The sequence below is a fragment of the Athene cunicularia genome (genome assembly GCF_003259725.1).
Source record: "Athene cunicularia isolate RWA chromosome 1 unlocalized genomic scaffold, athCun1 chr1_part2, whole genome shotgun sequence".
In the NCBI taxonomy this organism is placed as follows: domain Eukaryota; kingdom Metazoa; phylum Chordata; class Aves; order Strigiformes; family Strigidae; genus Athene; species Athene cunicularia.
In genome coordinates, this window is record NW_020799092.1 from 18,494,505 (window position 1) to 18,512,911 (window position 18,407).

An 18,407-nucleotide genomic window follows, 5' to 3' on the forward strand; every position below is an offset into this window, starting at 1 on the left:
CAAAGGTGATTCTAATTAATGATATTATTTCTGCGTTAGAGTTAAATTTTGAATGACCATGGATTAACTATTTTCATAACTTTTTGCAATAAAGATTCTCTTTTTCTGGTTTTGCAGGTTCAACAGGTATTTAGGTTTTTTTTTTTTTTTTTTTTTTTTTTTTTTCCTGGATCATTCCCATCATCTTCCTATCCTATTAATGTTAAAGCCAGTCATTAGTTCTTGTTCATTTGTTTTCTTGCTTTTTAAAATTTCTTTCTATTTAAGGAATACCCATGCTCATCTAGATTACAAAACAGAATCTCTTGAACACCTATTTCTGTGGGCACTGAAAAGGAAACTAAGCTACCTATGCACTAGAGAAGCAGTGAGGATTTAATCAGTGGCTTATCCTGAGGAATCATCAGTTGGAAAAGTGGGATGCTGAGAATTTTGTCATTAGGGGTCACAAAGATGATTCATGAACCAGAACAGCAGCATAGATGGGAACATACTGACGCTATGTATTCTGGCAATTTAAATAGCAAAAACGTTGCAAGGTCCTGCAGAAATTTTGCACCAGATACAAATAGAAATAAATAGAATAATGAGCTAAATAAAATAAATTTTATTTATGGAATAATCGAATACAATGAGCTAAATAAATAAAATACAGAATGAGTTATTTTTGAAAAAAAAAAAGTCCTTATATGCACACTGGCCTGCCATGAGCATAGACCGAGAAGTAATTATTTACAGATGCACAAATTAGTTCTTATTTCAAGACTAAAAAACCTCCTCTTATATGCATCAATAAGTTTTTGCATTATATGTATCAAAATTTTTCATTAATGTACATAACTATTCATGTACTAAAATATAGGAGGTGGAAGAATTTTTTTTGTGTGAGTACTTCTATTGTAAAGTATGTAAATATGAGGAAAATTTTTCTGGATGTCAACCAGATGCTACTCAAGGAGGTGTAAGTATAATGACTTGGTAACTCATCACCAGCATTACAAATTATAATATTGTGACTGCAAAACTACAATATTGTAAACAAAATGATACCAGAAATTGGAACTGTAGGTTTGGTTTCATTATGCTGTCTTCAATTGTCACAGTACATACGGTTACTTGGAAAGGGAGAAAACAAAATAAGTCTTGGAGAGTGAAGATACTTGCCTTCCTGTTTCTGAGGAATTTGGTATGGTAACTATTTTTTCTTAACTAAATATTTTTACATCTCCTAATTTTTTTTTTTTTTTTTTTTTTTTTTTTTTAATATAGATCTCCAGCACAATCCAAAGGTTCTTCTCCAAAACCCCTTAGACAACGAATTCAGAAAAATATGGATGAAAAAATAATTAAGGTACTGTGTAGGAATTGCTATGCAACTACAGATGCACTGAAATAATAATGCTAAAATGAAAATAACATTGTTAAAATTCTCAAATTCTTTGCTGACAGGTATTACATAGCTAAAGAAATGTAATTATGATTAGCCTGTGGTAGCTGGCCCAACTTGAACAGTGTTGTAATATGAATGAAAATATCTGAAACATCAGAAGAGAAAGGCTTTAAAATTAAAAGTACTTCCTAATGAAGATCTCTTAGTGGAGATATACCGAGTGAATTTATATCTCTTTATTTAACTGTCTGTGTATTTCAAGACTGCAGAAATAAAGCTGAAGGTATGTGAAAACAGATAAAACTGAACAAAGCACCTTATTTCAGTTCTGATAATATAGGCATTCTTAAAGCATAATAATGTCTTTTTCTTTGCATTTTTTGGGGATTCTTTTTATTTGTAACATTCTGAGGACATTTACATAACATTGCTTTGTGAACAGTAAAATATAAGATACTAATGTTTGCTATTTTGTAGATGAAATGGAATATTACAAGAGTATGTTGATATTGTGAGTTGGACTATTCAAAAGAACAACTTCAATGTTTCTGAAAATTGCAGTCTTCCAGTGTACTGCATTTTATATAGCCTTTTTTCCTCAAAATTGTCTTAACTTGAATGTTGTGACTATGGAAAGAGGCAGACCTTGCATCTTCCCCAGGATTTCAAGAGAGCTAAATATAAGTAGTGACTTAGTATTTTTTACAGACTTAGTCCTGACAACATGTAAAAACATATATGTAGTCATATGTAACTATAACTAGTCACATATGTAACTATATCATCTAGTATATAAGGAAAAAAAACAGAGGTGTTTTAAGGCATCAGATTATTTCTCAAAGAGCATAATTGAAAATATCTTTCTGCCACTGGACATGAGGGAAATTTTTACGTTTTACATGTTTGAGAAGTAGAAAGTCATTAAAAGGAAGTAAAATGAAAAGCACTGTCGGTATTTCCAACATGTGTTTTAAATATACTCCAACTTCATTCTGAGTGCTTTTTTTGGAATGGAGGTGGAGTAGATGATAGGCATTATGGATACATGCACTAATTATGCTGTAATTTAGCTTAAAACTCATAGGCAAATTATGAAGGATTGAAGCTGATAAAGGAGCTTCATTATATTAATTTGATGATAAACAGCATATTTAAATTTCAGCTTTACTCATCAAATAGCAAAAATGTGATATGCTGTTTGCATAATACATTGAAATAGATAGTTTTCTTATCTAAATGGAGGGTTTGTAATTAGATTAATGAACATCTGTGTTCAGTATCAAAGTACAAAAATTATTATCTAAAAGTAATTACCTGTCACATTTGAGACCTTTACTGGAAACTTACAAGGGTTTTGACAGAAACTATCAAAAATATGAGTCTTGAGACTGATTCATATTATGAAACTATTTAAACTTTTTTTGGAAACACTTTTTTGCTAATCAAAAATACCAGATTAGCTACCATACTTTCTGTGCAAATAGTAGCTCTTTCAGAGGTCTCTGAATAATTGAATGAGTTCTACTTCAGGAGTAGGTATTGCATGCAAAGGTTCATCATGACGATGCCCTATGCTGCTTTTGTAGTTCCTGACTCTAATAAGGGTTTTTTGACTCCTATGATCCTTGTTAGCACAAGACAACAATCTGACTTTTTCTGTAGGATTCTTGTCCTAGTCTTGCTTCACCATGATTGATGAAATGGAATGTACTTGTAACAAAATAGAATGAAACATCTAACATTTGTAGCCAATAATTTTTGAGATCTCTCAGTCAGCTTCTAGAACTGATTTTGATGCTTGCCAGGTGCCTAATATAGTTGAGAATGAATATATTGAAATATAAATGACCTTATGAAAACCAAAATTCAAAGAGAACAAGCAACTGGTCTAAAGTCTGAGATTCACACTTTGAAACTTTCTTTGGCATCTTAGAAAATTGTAAAGCTCGCTTATAGTGTTATCTCTTGTAGATTAAATCTGTGATGGTGGACCCTGAAGTAGGGGAAGAATGTGGAATGTAACATGTGATTAACATGCTAAACTGAATGATTGCTTGGGGCTATACAACTGATATCTTAGAGCAACATTAAGGCTGCTAAACTGCCTCTATTCATCACAATCAGTCTTCTTTATGGCTTTCTTCCAGTGTATCCTATTGTACCAGACAGACAAAGTACATCACAGAACTCAGGCCAAATATCTCAAGATGTTTTTCCATTCTAAAAAAGTGAAAATAAAAATCATGCAATTCAGAGTGTAAATGTTCCTCAATCATGTTATCCGCATAGAGACTTTTTACTCAAGATAAGATGTTTTAATGTTTCACATTGTCTGCATTTTTTTTTTTTCTGTGCGTCAACCAAACATTGCCATCAAAATTACATTATATTCCTGTGAAGTCTGGAGTTATTATTCTGGTGTTCCTATGTTCACTTTAGTCTTGCTTCTCCTTCCAGACAACTGAAATTGCTGTTGCCAGACAACAAATTACTTTTCTGACTAAAACCCAAGATAGGTCTCTGTCATTCATATTTGATCTCCAACCTCTCGCACAAATCCTTTCTTTCTTGAAACGTTCATCTTTCATTTTGTCTTTTTCTGCTTTCCTTTGTACCTTTCTAACAATTTCTACACTTTCTTCCACATATTTCTACTCCTTCCTTTTCTTCCTTTTTCTGTGAAGACTTTATGGGGCCCTGTCTTTCTCCTGTCTTTTCTCCTTCTCTGCCTTCTCTCCTTCTCTGCCTTCTTTGTGGATGAATACATATACAAACAGAAGTTCATCTGTCATCTTTATATGAACAGCTCACAGATCTATATCTGACCCAAGTGTCTCTTCTGCCAAAATTGACATCTTTTGTTACTTCTATACCATCCTGGGAATATCCACCTGTTGATCTTGAAGTGGTATGTGTATATTTAACATTAACTCTCCTTACTTTTTCACTCCGTAATTCCTCTGGAATATATTCTTGTCTATTCTTGTATCCACTCAAATATAATTCATTAAATATTCACTTTACTTTTTGATGTGCTGCTGTGTATTTTTCTTGGACTCAATAGTTGCAGCTTTGACCTATTTTTCTTTGTGGAGATTGCTGTACAAAAAGTTGTAATCAAAGTGATTAGATGCCAGATGCAATTCTTCTGTTTGCATCTCAATCCGTTCCTTTAAGTTGTACTACATGTAAGCTACTTGTTATAACTTATCCCAACCCGTTGATTATTTCTGATTTACTGGTTTGAGATATCTGTCCTTGCTTACATTCAGCCTTCAATACCGATCTTCGTTATTCATTTGTTAATTTTCAGACTAGCTCTTTCAGCTGTCTTATACTGTCTCTTATGGCTGAAGATATTTCCTATAGGTATCTGCATAACTCATTATCCTCTTTTAAATTAATTTTCAGTATCTTTAAATCAACCTCTCCCTAAAACTTAGCATTGCTTTGTGTTGAGATGGATGCCCATTACAATGACTAATTTCAATTTCTTTCCTTGAATCCATATAATTCTTGTCTTGGATTGTAATATCTCTTGATAGAAATAAATTTTGTTCTGTCTTTACTGTGCAGCACATAGTATAATGAGTTCCTTGTCCATGACCATCGGTCTCAAATGTTGTAGTAATATTTATCACCTTACAATGAATATCAGCCTTCATTATTATTTCATACACCCAGCTTGAAATGTGTACAGGTTGCTTGTAGAATTCACAGTTGTAAATTTCAGTGTGCATAATGCACTCATTTTAACTATCAACTCAGAAGAGATACCATGCCTTTTTTCTTTTAATAGGACAATAGTAACATGATGCTGCTTTTCAATGTCAATGATTCCTCTGAAAAGTTTCTTATGCAGTATGTGTGATGGTAACATTAGTTCCATAACATTTTCCTAAGGACCTTTTTACTATGCTGACTCTGATAGATAGTCTATAGTACAAATTCATGATCTTTCAATTGAACTTGTCCCATAAGTGTCCTTTTTCATGATATTTGAGAGGTAAAGAAAAACACAGTAGTGATGATTAGTTTGGTTGTATGCTGAGTCCCATCAAGATGTATGCTTTGAATAAAGAAATCTAGGAAAATCTAGAAAATTAAAGAAGAAACACTTCTTTAAATTGGAAAAAAAAAAAAAAAAAAAAGGGGGGGTGTGTGGGCACAGGATGATTATGCCCTCTCCTTCCTTTTAAGAGGAGCTGATCTCAACTTCTGCAGAATTATGTGGAGGAGTGCAGATTGATAATATTTAGACCCAGGACACAACATCATACATATGTGTTTAGTATCTAGAAGTATGGAGAGTGAGTAAAGAAAACAGGTGGCTATGAACTGGAATTTGTGTTTAAAAATAAAATAAATCTGTGGTTATTTCCATTGTGCCAAAAAATAAATTTCTGGAAGCAGTGAAAGGCAAAGAATTTTTTTTTTTGTCTTTTTAATGAGAATTGATACTGGAAGAGATGCAGGAAGATCACCTAACATCATTTGTTAGGAGGCAAAGATGTTGATCTTATACCTTGAGGAGAAAGGCTGGGGAAATAGCATGTTGCATTTTTTTATTCCCTCCAGCAGAAGCAGGTAAGAGTAAGACAATTTAGAGTTTCAGGTTTTTTATCTATCATTTACATGAAATGTCTTCTGGTATTCTGTGGAAGGAGTCTTTAATTCAGAAAGGATTACAGAACACCTGTTGAATTATGTCTCTTGCTCTCAGTTGTCCTTATCACTTCTTTCTGCTTTATGAAATATGTAGAAAGTTAAATTGGACAGGAGAGAGGTACTTTATGTAAAAAGGGTTCATCTAAATTTGTGTCTGCTTCTTTGAATCATACTTCCATTTATCTGGAATGGGTAGACACCCTATTGTTTGACTGTTGATTTCAATGGGTTTATATAGATCCTGCATATTGGTGAGAGAGAGGAATGGAAGGACTGTTACAATCACCTGCTTTGTTTAAAGAGCAACATGAGACAATAAAAGTGTTGCATAATAAGATTTTATTTTATTTTTTTTCTGCACCAGAAAAGATCAATTAGACTTTCAAGTGGTAGGTAAAATACCGTTCCTGAACTAATGGGGTTGGGTGAAACTGAGAACTTGTAGGAGTTAAGAAGGAAGGAGCAAAAGCTGTTAGGCTGTGAGAATGCAATGTATGAGAGATTTTTTTTTTTTTTTTTTTTTTTTTTTTTTTTTTTTGTAAATTTAGGGTTGTTTTCTCCTTTTGATACATTGTTTTAGAAATTCTATACATTGTTAACACATTTACTCTGAAACAGCTGCAAGGACTTTCAGTAGTTTGGCATGGCTTTTTCTTAATGTAACTGGAGACAACCTTTCATATATGAGGCACTATTTCCCTCCATTTGGGAACTTAACTGTAGTTTTAGTTTTAAAAAGAATTTGTGGCTTAAGAACTCTAACAAATCTTGGCATGCTTGAAGTTCATTGTAATTTTACTGTGTATACAAATTCTTCCAAGGAAAAAGCTCCACAAAGCAAAAACTCTCAGTCTGCCTTTCTCCTGTGACTTGTTCATGCCTATATAAAATGACTTAATATCTAGCTTCATGCACTGCTGTTATTTTTCATTGCTTAGTTCTCTAAATGCTGTTATTTGAGAAAATTGTTTTGTCTATTTGTGATTCCAGTAAAAATAAACTGCAACTTGGAAAACTATCAACAGGAAGTTATCAAGAGTTTTCTGTATGCCCACTATAATTGTGAGCAGAAAATTCATAGTAATAGAGAAAACAATCTTCCTCAGGTAGTAGTCTCATCTATTTTAGCAAGAAATATTTATTTCTAAGTGGAATATAATTATGGAGAACAGTAAGCTGACTACTAGTTTCAATGTGTATGAAGTATGCTAAAAATTAGTACCTGGAGGAGAGAGAGGGAGGGGAGAAATAGGTTATGTTCAGCACAAAATCTGAAGAAAGAATTTATTATTGGTGTCAGTTGATATACACTACTTGTGTAAAAAAAAAAAAAAAAAAAAAACCCAAACGTTTTTTCTTTCTACAAGACCCCCAAACTACTTTCCTAGGGTCCATAGCTGTGAGTTTTGGATACTTTCAAAACCCAGTAATGAGGTGATTTGAGGCTAAATGTTCTCAAAACAGTAGTAGGTTAATTTGGGATAGCAAAAGTCTAGTACAGTGTAATGCTAAAAAAATTTGATAGTTCCAGTACAATAAAAGTTTGCTATTACCTGAGCTATTCATGTTTCATTTTTCATGTTTCAATAACATGTTGCCTTGGTTTGGCAATTATACTTACCATTTATTGTTTTGTTACACTCTCCTTTGTAATCCCTTCCCTTTCTCAACTTTCTCATTCAATTTACCTTTAATATTTGTTTTCTAAAAGTACAAGGGTAAGGGTAGAGAAAAGACATTTTCTCTTTTATCTCTTCTCCTCTTCCAAATAGTACTCCAACTGTTTGGCTAGAAAATAAAAACATGTGTTTGTTGTTAGTGATGTAGGTTTTCAAATTCTATTATGCCATTCCAGTGTATAAAACCCAAATCTCAACATTCTTAGTGACTAAATATTGGCAGTACTGTCTGTATGCAGATGCTGGAAGGAGATCTGGAATAGATTATCAACTAACTTTTAGAAATAAATAGAGCATGCACCATTAATATTTCATATAAAAGTGAATGTTTTATATTGGCGTCTTGAACTGAAAAAAACTTCTCTAGATATAGATGTCAAGGTGGGAGAATGTCCTCCTTTATCTACTCATTATAACTACTAGTTGACCTACATGTGCTGAAATGCTATCTTAAATTCTGTCATACTTTCTTCCAGATGAACAGTGGTAACAGTGAACCCTTTTTTTCTGAAGTGCAGCAGAATCTCTTTCTTTTTGTAGGGAAAATGGCAACATCCCACTTGCTTGTGAAGGGGATAGTAAGTCTGAGTTCATTGCATGCCATTTGTGTGCAATTACTTGATTAGCAAATTGAGCTCCCAGCATCTTTTTGCTCTCCCAGAGCTGTGGGTCATTGAGGTGGTGCCCTCAGAGCAATGTATTTCAGGGAATTTAATGTAAAAGAACTCTAATTTCTAAGAACTATTTCAAGCTGTTGACAGGCTTCAATATGTGTGCTCCAATGAAATTTTAAGTTTCTCTTTTTTTCTTTAAAAACATTCCAGTGAAATTCTACTTTTTAATTCAGTGCTAGACTTGTACTCTTTCGTTCTGCCTTCAGGCTATTAAAATGTATTTATTTCTACCTCACTCAGTGTAATACAGTTGTTTTTACTACTGAATATACATTCCTAGACTAGTTGCAAAGTTTGACTGCTTCAACAAATTTAGTCCTGAACTCTTAATTTGTATATACCCTTTAGATCAATACTAGCATCAGCTGAAACAGTCATACTTGGTAGAGCTTTGTATACAGTTTGCAAATGACTAAATTGTATGTGATGTAATACAGAGTGAGGCTTTGAGGTTTATTACAAGCTTCAGTGAAGCTGAAACAGAGATGGATTTGTGCTGCAAGTTTTTTAGTATTCGAGCTTAATTTCTGTCCTTTGACTTCACATATCCTAATCCCTGCAACCTGAATGCAGTGTCTGATGGGGGTGGTAAAAAGAAACCCTGACATCACAGAAAATAACGGGATTTATTGTTAGTTATAGAATGGTAACTATCAGTCTTTCTTGCTCAAGTTTGGTGTTCTTCATCCTGTGTTTATTATAGCTTTATCAACTCAGCATAAATTACAGAGTCACAGAAGCTTTTTTTTGCCTCTTGTAATATGAATGTGTGATAGAACTCTGCAAGTTATTGTTGTATAATTTTTGATGTGTCACTTGCTGAACAGTAATTAAGAATTAAGGGAATTTTAAAGAATTAAGGTGAAGGATTTAAGAAACATAGCAAATACAGGAAAATATTTTTCATTAATATTACAGTAACCTTAAGGTTAAAGAAAATGTAAGCCCCTGATTTTCTGAATATTCTAATCATACCATAGGATGTTGATTAGGTTAAACTAGATTAGAGTTGCATTTTTAATTATTTAAAATTTATTTATTTATTTTTATTTATTATGGTATAGCTTCTCTACCCTTCAAAGCACTCTCTGAAAAGGGTATGAAGTTAATGACATACACTTAATGACTTGGTGAGCTAAGGCATAAACTTGAAGCACAAAAAGCCTTATAAATGGCTATGTGTATAGTCTTACAGTAAATGTTTTAAATACAGAGTAGATTAACACTTAAAAAGATTAGAATTGTTGAGACTCAGGCTGGCTAGTTCTCCCTGTTAAATCTGACTTACTTTCTTATGCTGTTATCTGGCACAGAGAAATTGCAGTTTGCGAGTGATAGGCAACGGGAAAACTGGGTCTTTTTAACTCTTGAAGGAAATACTAAGTTTAAAGTAAAAATATGTATGTACAGACATATTAAGTCAGAAGAACTACATTTCTGTAAATAAATGTGATTTTTTTTTTTTTTTTTTTTTTTTTTCCCCCAAGAAGGCTACATGTGTTCACCTGGTTAACTGCAGTATCATGAAGAAATAATTAGGTTGCATCTCAGTGATAAAAAGCTGGAGTCTGTTAGTTTATATGCATGAAAACAGTATCAGATGAAAGTGGCATAAATTGTGACTGAATTTTGTAGATGAAGGCCCCTGTGAAGGGAGGTTTCGGGGAATGTATTCTTTATTTCTGTCTAAATCTGAGATTCTGAGCTGGAAGAAAAAGATATCTATAAGGATCAAACCTGAACTGTAAGATTTAAACATGCTTGTTTTAAGAAGAAAAGTAGACTTGCATAATGCAAACGTTTTAATCAGAAAAGTGGATGTAAACCTGTTATTTAACAAATCATTGCTGTTATCTATGTAGTAACATTTCTTTTGTGACAATGTTTCTTTCTTGTCCCATTTTTGGATACTTGTACTGTAGCAGCTGTGCAGCTCAAATTAATTTGAATTCACCTGTGCTGTTGTAATAGAATTATTAACTAAAATTCCTAATATATTGTAATTATCAGCTCTGTGCTATATCTTTCAACGTATTTTGTATAAATCAGTAGAGATTTAAATGCAAGTGAGGGTATAATTTGTCTTGCAGAGTCTATAGCATTTGTGATAAATTGTCCAGAATGTACAAAGTTTGACCCTGAAATTCTAAGCTGATGTGAAACTGTAACTTACGTGTAAACTGAGGAAGTTTGACCTGTAACCATCAATTCTGTTCAATATGGATATATTTATATATTTAAAAAATTTATTTAATCTTTTGTAATTTAGCCAGATATTTTGATTTACCTGTGCTATGAGACTAGGTTCCCTGCTTCCAAGACTGGGAGGAGGAGATGAGCATGCAGAACCAGATACAATAGTGTATAGATTTCTGGCAACTTATGCTATATAGGTATGTTTTGACAAATGTTGAGTTAGATATTGGCATTCAATGAGCAAATGGCTTTATTTTGTGAGTAAATGGGAACTCTGAAATTTGACAAAGAAAGATCTGAAATAATACTTTATATTCCAGTTTTAGGTATAAGTATATTGAAGCTTAGTTTATATTCTCTATCGTTCCTTTTCAGTGCTGCTGTTATGCTTTCCTCTATGTATAAATGTGTTAAGTGGTGAGAGTTATCTTATACTTGGCATTTATGAGCTGATATCTCAAAGGGGATGACCTGTAGAAGTATGATAATTGTCTGTAGTAGCTATGATGACTACTCAAAATGGTAGAGTCTTCAGTCTATCAAAAGAGGGGACTAACTTTGACAGAAAATCTTAGGTTGAAAGTTTAAAATTTAATGTGTATCTTTCTGAAAGAGATGGAAAAAGATTTAAAAATTATTTTAGCCTGTTAATACAATAATTTTATCAGTATTCTTGAAAGCCTTTACACTTTGTAAATGAATGCTTCATAAATATTTTTTTTTATGTGAGCATACTCATTTTTCTGGAGTTTTACATGATCTAAAAGCTTTCAGGGCAGAAGAATGGAGAAACTTATTATCTTGCAGGTGTTGTCTTTTACTTTTGTAAATAATTAAAGCTAATACCAGATTCTATTTGCAGGGGAAACAATCTTCAATCAAATCTCAGTTTGCATGTACATATAAAAAGGAGCTGGGTGAAATAAAGGATCAGCGTTTCCTCAGCAGTAACCAAATTCCAATCTGCATACATCCTGCACCAAAGCAACATTTAAAAGCTGGATATCTCACAGGTAAAGTGCAGTAGGATTAAGTAAATATGATAGCTAATATTTCAAATGTTATCAAACAAGGCTTTAGTAAAACTCAAGTATAAATATGTTTTGAAGAAAAAAAAATAGACATGTATCATTGCTCTGTGTATGCTATGAGCAGTTAAATGTCTTTACCTTAAAATTGTAATGCTAATGCTTTGAAAATATAAATCTGAAAAATTTGTATTGATGCTATCTTGTGGAAAAAAATTGATACATTTTACATCAATTATGTAATGTTTCTTCTTATTTTACAAAAGTAAGCTAAGTGAAATTTGTATTTTTGCCATTAAAAATAGGGGGAAAAATTGTTTTACTCCAATATAAACCATGTCATATATATAATTTCTAGGCTTTCAGGCATCTTTTTCAATATCTTAAAGTTATAAATCCTCTTCCCTAAATTAGTTGCTATAACTTGGTTTTGAGCAATGTCATTCTGAATTTGAAGTACATTTGCTATGTGTTCATAAGTGTAACTGCAATGACCAGCATAGTTTTGCTTTATTGATAAAGCACTAGTTTTGATTAAAAAATCATATGATAGTCCTCTGATAGAAAAAGGATGAATAATCCCAGGTAACTTTTTATTTCTTCACATATTTTTTGATATTCTTACATGACAGAAGGTATGAATTCATGTCTAGATGTACCAGTGCTTGGAACTATTTCTGAAAATGTTCACCAGACTAGAAGTTATACAGAAATGGGAAAGCTGAGTTGTCAGCCAAGAAACAAGAATTCCAGGAATGAACAGATGGATTTGAATAATGACAAAGTAATCTGTGATAAGGAAAGTGAACCATCTTTGCAAAAAAATGCTAAAAGACCTAAAACTTCAAACAACCCTCATAAGGTATCGGACAGGAAAATCAGTGGAAAAGGAAAACACAGCAAAACTGCAAGCAAGAATAAGTTGATTGCTGGTCAGGCAAAATTAACTCAATTTTTTCAACTATAAATTTTCATTTTGACATATATGTATATTGACGGGTTTCAAAGTTGTAAGATTTTGCAAGAAAAGGGTGAAATTCCTTAATTACTTCCTTTCATACCAAAATAAGTGAAAGTGGTTTCTATGTAATATTAGACAAATAATTAAGAGTCTGGATTATGCAGAAGTCTTTTATTTTTTTATAACAATACATCATGAATAATGCCAGCTATGTTCTTTTTTGGTAATGAATTATGTTTCCCTCTACAATGTGATGGGAAAGTATTTTTGGATGTATATGTATAGCCACGCTAAAACACAGTAACTTCAAATTACATTAAATTCATAAAGAAATATTTAATCTTCAGAGAACGTGGTGTAGATCAGTATTTTTCAGACTTGCCAACAAGGTCGATAGACTCTTCCCAGCATACACCTGAGCACTGCGGGAAAAGAAATCTGAAAGTTTAAATCATCAAAGAAATAAAATTCTTTATGGCCTCTGGAAATATTAATTTAACAAATTTAACAATGCTTCCTTCCCCGTGCACCAAATCACAATAGACATGAAGTTTCTAAATTAACCTTTATCAAATTGCTAAGTAGATATTGCATTATACTTTACCAGAATGAAATAATTTTTATGTAAAAATGAAAATACACTTACTGTCAAAATCTCTCCTTCCTATAGGGAATTTAGCTGAATTTTCTTCATCTGCAGTCTCTCTTTCCTGTATTGATTCAATATTATGAATTCCAGTGTCAGCTGGAAAAGCCATGGCTCCCTTCAGTGCAAGATAAGGTAGATGCTTTCTACCAAAGTTGACTGGGATAACATGATTTAAGAAACCTTGTCTGAAATCTGTGTCCTGTTTTAAGGGAAAACAAGCAGTTTGTCTTTAAATCAGTTGCATAAAAGTTCACTTTTTATGCTTAGCAGTGGAAGTATTTTATCTTTCAAGATTATATTTTAAGAGTAATGACCTGCAGTATATCTTTAGCTGAAATGGTTTTATGGTAAAGAACATGATAATATAATGAGTCTTCACTCTGGTGAAGTTAAAAACTTGTTGCTGCATATAGGGACATGCTGAATCAAACATAGACTTTTTTTTTTCCCCCAAGTTTTGGCTACATATGGTTCTGTAAAAATCAGGTTTCTTTTATTCAACTGTCCAAGTTACACATATAAAATCTTGCAATTAGATACATGCAGTTGAAAATTTATTCTTGACTATAGTATGCTAAACTGATATTTTTGTATATTCACCAGGTTATCACTTTAAATTATTGTACTTGTTTTCTAAAGGTCTACAAAGACAACTTCCATTTTACAAATAAGCCAAACCATAAAACTGAAAACTCACCAAAAACTTAATGTTTCTGTCATCCTCTTTGTCTGAAACACTACTGTCTTCAGTCTTATAATGCTTCAGCAAAGGTATAGCTCCTCTGTTCACACTTCTATCTCCATTTCGAAGAGATTTTCCTAGATTTAATGTGGTTAGCAACAAATCTTCATCTTCTACCTTTTGCAGAGATTTTGAGTCTGAGAGTAGAAAACCTTGAGAAAACAGAGAGAGAATTAACATGTATGATGAGATACACATTCTTAGTTACTTAATGCTTGCATAGAAGTTAAGCAGTTTTCAAATTCTAAGAAAGCTTTTCCAGTTGTCAATTAATATGTCCTCTGTCTGTGCCCACTTTATATATTTTACAGATTGAATGGAAACTACTTCAATGGCTGAGTTCACTCTTTAAAAATGATTCATATTAAGGAGTAACCTTTTCTATAATCCTTCTAATCCCATCTGTTGTTTAGAATGACTTAAACCTTTCTTTATCATGGATAATTTGTTTCTTTGTATGTTTTTAGAACATCACAGATTAGTTCCTTTTCATGGATCAGTATAACAAAGTTCACAGAAAAAGTGATGTCCATTTGTGTTGTTTATAAAGCCTTACACCCAGTTAAGGCAATTTAAGAAAAGGAACTAATCTACATAAATAAGCAGGACTGTTGTAAAGGTGTGATCTATCATAGTTTTTGATCAAAACAGATTCACTAAAGAGTTGGAAAGCTTGAAATTTAACAATAGCTTAGAGTGCTACTGTGTTAGATCTGAAATCATTAATTTGTATTTCGATGTCCATTATGTCAGATTCCATTATTCAGAGCTTATGTCTAGAAACATTTATTAATGCCTAAGTAATTGTATCTGTCTACATTTTCTTTCTGAAGATAAACCTTTCCCAGTTACAAAAATAACATAGTCAGATATACTGGCTTAGAATGTAGAAAGAAAAGTAAACTTTAGTTTTTCATTTAAAAAGTCTTTGAACTATTACCCTGCGGAAGGAAATGTAAGAGTTTCTACATAACCTTTTTTTTTTTTTTTTTTTTTTTTTTTTTTTTTTTTTTTTTTTTAACCTGATCTGGAAAGCAAATGAGGCCAGCCCAAATTTAGCTAATCTCTTAATGTCAGTGATACAAACCACCTTTTCAGTGGCTGTGTGCCTCTTAGCTGGTACCCATCTTTTAAATTCATGTTTGTTTTAACATGTTTGTTTTAACGTTTAGGTTATTTCAGAGAACAAAACACCCTGCTAGTCAAGGCAAAGCACTAGGACATTGACCAAGAACCTGACTGAGCAGAAAGAGTACTGGTTCCCCCTTGCTTTCCTCCCTCACTCTCCATTTTGCTTTTCCTGCTTTTTCTCTGAACTGTCATATACTAGGAATGAAATGTAAATTTTTATTAGCAAAAGTGATTTCTTAGTGGTTCTTTTTTTTTCTTTGTTTGTACTGTTTTCTGATGGTCTTCACTAGTAACTACCACTGATGTGGTGTGAGGGAGAAAGTAAGATTGATGTTTAAAAATCTAGACAAGTCTAAAGCACATCAATGGTAGTCACAGATAGCAAGTATAAAGACAAAATGTATACCTGTTATAAGAAATCCAAGGAGGAAATATGAGTGCCTGTGGAGAGGTATTGCATAGTTTTAGGGAAGTACAGAATGAATAATAATGCTTCCTGCTGAAAACAGGCAATGATACAACACTAATCCACAGACTGAAGGTGTTATGTAGAAAAACTGACCAGCATTGTTGGTACTGTGGTATTTTAAGTCACTGTTCACTGCTAAACTTCCTGGAAATCAGACTGTCTTTCCAAAGCAACTTCTAGGTAAGAAGTTTCACGGGAAAATATGTCCTGCTGGACTAAGCAGTTTTTGACTAAGTGACATTTTGTGTATACCCACTTTTCCCTAAATGACGAAAGTGCATTTAAGCCTTTTGGGCAGAGCATCTCTGACAGAATCATTGCTTCTCATTCTTTTCACTTCCTTGCTGTAGAGTCTGTACTTGCCTCTGGGTAATTGCAGTGGTTTCTTTTCTTTGACTTTAATTGCCTGGCTACAGAGGAGGAAAATTTGAAATCAATTGTATATGGTTCTGAACTTCTCATCAAACCTCTCCTTGCTAATTTGTATTCTTTCCTCACATTCAGTATTTGTACTGTTTTGTTCAATTAATAAAGCAAAAGTAATGGTACGCTTTCATTTAGCTCAGTCTAGGCAGAACAAGAGGAGTGCTTTGGAGCTGCTACTGGCAGCAGACGTTTATCTTTCTATGTTGGTGTATGAATTGAGTTGGGTAACAAACTATCCAGTAATTCTGTATGTGGCAAGAGCTTCTGCTTATCTGAAGCTATAGTACCCACAGGTATGCAACATATATCACACATGGCTTGCTTTCAAATATTTCTCTTTCATTTAATACACAGCACAGTTAAAATAAGAATGACTGACCTGAATCAATCGGAAATTCCATCTACAGTGTCTATTTAGTTGTCTACTGTGCCTATAGGCTGATGTCTATGGAAGAACATAGGATCAAGGCAAACTTACTGTACTCCCCCCCACTATCCTCTAGTGCTTCTGGAATCGGATGTTAATTTTTAAGTTTTTTCAATTATCTGAGGTGATTCTAGTGGTAATTAGTAGAACCTCCTAATTAGACTGCTAAGAAATCAATAGCATATGTCTGTTAATTCAGTGAATTTTCTGCCTGTTCAGAGCAGTAGGCAACATTTATACACCTGTAGATTTGAAATGCACTGTATACATTTTTCATAATGCTTTTGGGAATCCTAACACTGATGTCTGCATTTTTTCCTATCATCTTGAAACTTTCAATTTTAATAAAAATGTAAAATGTTTTAATATCCCAGTTTCTATGTTTTATCACTGTTTATCAAATTGTTTTTTTATTTTTATAGTAAATAATAACCTAGTTCTGCTTACAGAGCAATAACAGTTGAGAAACTCTTCTTGCTTCTACATTGCATCTTGTTACAATGAAATATGATCTCAGCATCTGAAATCTGATGTGGTATATGTGACTAAATAAAATCTAGGTGATAATGTGTCTGGAATTTGTCTCGTGCTCATTTTAATTTCTTCTAGGAATGGATTATGAAACAACTATAATAGTTTTATTTGGTCTTGTAGCTACTGTAATTGCCATGTTCAAGTGTTTGAGCCTAATGCTTACTACTGACAACAATAAATAAAACAAGTGTATCTTATATTAAGCCAAATACTTTTTTCACTATTAGTGGAACTGAAAATCTTTTCAATTCAAGAGAGAGTATTTAAACAAGGTTAACAAATTATTTTACTGAATATTAAAATAGCACATAAATACCTGGTCAATGTTAATTTGCCCAGTATCATACTACTTCTGATTTTAAAAGGTGGTGGGGTTGTTTTGTTTTGTTTGGGGTTTTGGTTTTTGTTTTCTTTTTTTAGTTTGGATCTTGTAAATTTTATACAAACAGCTGTATTTCATCCTTTCTGAGTGCAGTTAGAAGATATTTGTCATTTGAACCAAGAGCCACACATACAGAGAATTGGAAGACTGATTTAAAACCAAACCCAGACTCTTCATAATGTGACTGTTCATTTGTGTGATCCTCTAGTAGCAGGGAAGGAAATGCAGACTGCTTTTCTTATCCTACAACATGTAAAAGCATGGAGTTATGTGCATGAGACATGTACTTCCAGGGCACTTAACACTTTTGGAGAGTTTTGAGTAATGCCACAGCATTTTCTTACCTTCATAAATAACTGAATATATTAGATTGTTTTTTTGTATTGAAAAAAAGAAGCTTTCAGCATTTATTAAGAGATTCATTTTGGCAGAGTTAATAATATACATTGTGCAGATAGTTAGGTGAATCTGTTTTAATTTCTCAGGCATAGATACTATTTATTTTACTCTGACCCTTTTTTCTTGTGACCTTGGACAGAGTAAAAAGAATAGACTGGCGGTATTGTTTTGTGCATTTTTTTTTAGCACTGATACAAGTGGAAGTTAAAAAATTTAGAAATTATTTATTTGCTTAAGAACTGCAATTCCTTCTTAAGACTTGAAGAGGAACCCTAGGTTTTCTATACTGGTTTTGGGATAGCGAGTTGTTTTACTTCAAACTAGAATGTAAATGGAACCTAGCAAGCACATTTGACAAGAAGCTGACTACAGCTGGTCAATAGGAAGTAATAAGGTTGAGTTGTATCTGAAATCCCAATCCCTTCTTGGGTATTAGCTCTATCACTTTTATTTACTCATAAATTTGCTAATTTTGGACCCAGAGCCTGGAACTTTCTCTTGAAGGTGAACACTCTTTCTTTTGAGTGATCTTAGCACCTCATTCTATAGACTACCTTCAATACCTAACATTAAGTGTTTTATTTCCACCACTAATCCAACAAGCAGGTGTTAAAGTAGAAATTCCCTGTGCTACTAATGCAAAGAACTTCTG

At 32.8% G+C, this 18,407-nt stretch overlaps 2 protein-coding genes across 2 annotated transcripts in view; one reads left to right on the plus strand and one right to left on the minus strand.

The window, feature by feature from the left end:
* Positions 1–12,626, plus strand: part of PARPBP (PARP1 binding protein) — a 53,192-nt gene extending 40,566 nt beyond the window's left edge. Inside the window, exons 8-10 of the mRNA XM_026841053.1 lie at positions 1,270–1,351; positions 11,470–11,620; positions 12,268–12,626. Of these exons, the coding sequence (XP_026696854.1) occupies positions 1,270–1,351; positions 11,470–11,620; positions 12,268–12,602 (568 nt within the window). The 3' untranslated portion in view covers positions 12,603–12,626. The remainder of the gene's footprint in view (positions 1–1,269; positions 1,352–11,469; positions 11,621–12,267) is intronic.
* A 3-nt stretch (positions 12,627–12,629) lies between these two features.
* On the minus strand, positions 12,630–14,928 carry PMCH (pro-melanin concentrating hormone). Its single transcript, XM_026841054.1, has 3 exons — positions 13,943–14,928; positions 13,243–13,444; positions 12,630–13,018 (listed from the first exon to the last, which is right to left on the minus strand). Exons 1-3 carry the CDS (start codon positions 14,183–14,185, stop codon positions 12,969–12,971), a joined length of 495 nt encoding a protein of 164 aa, XP_026696855.1. The 5' UTR covers positions 14,186–14,928; the 3' UTR covers positions 12,630–12,968.
* Between the last annotated feature and the right edge of the window lie 3,479 nt (positions 14,929–18,407).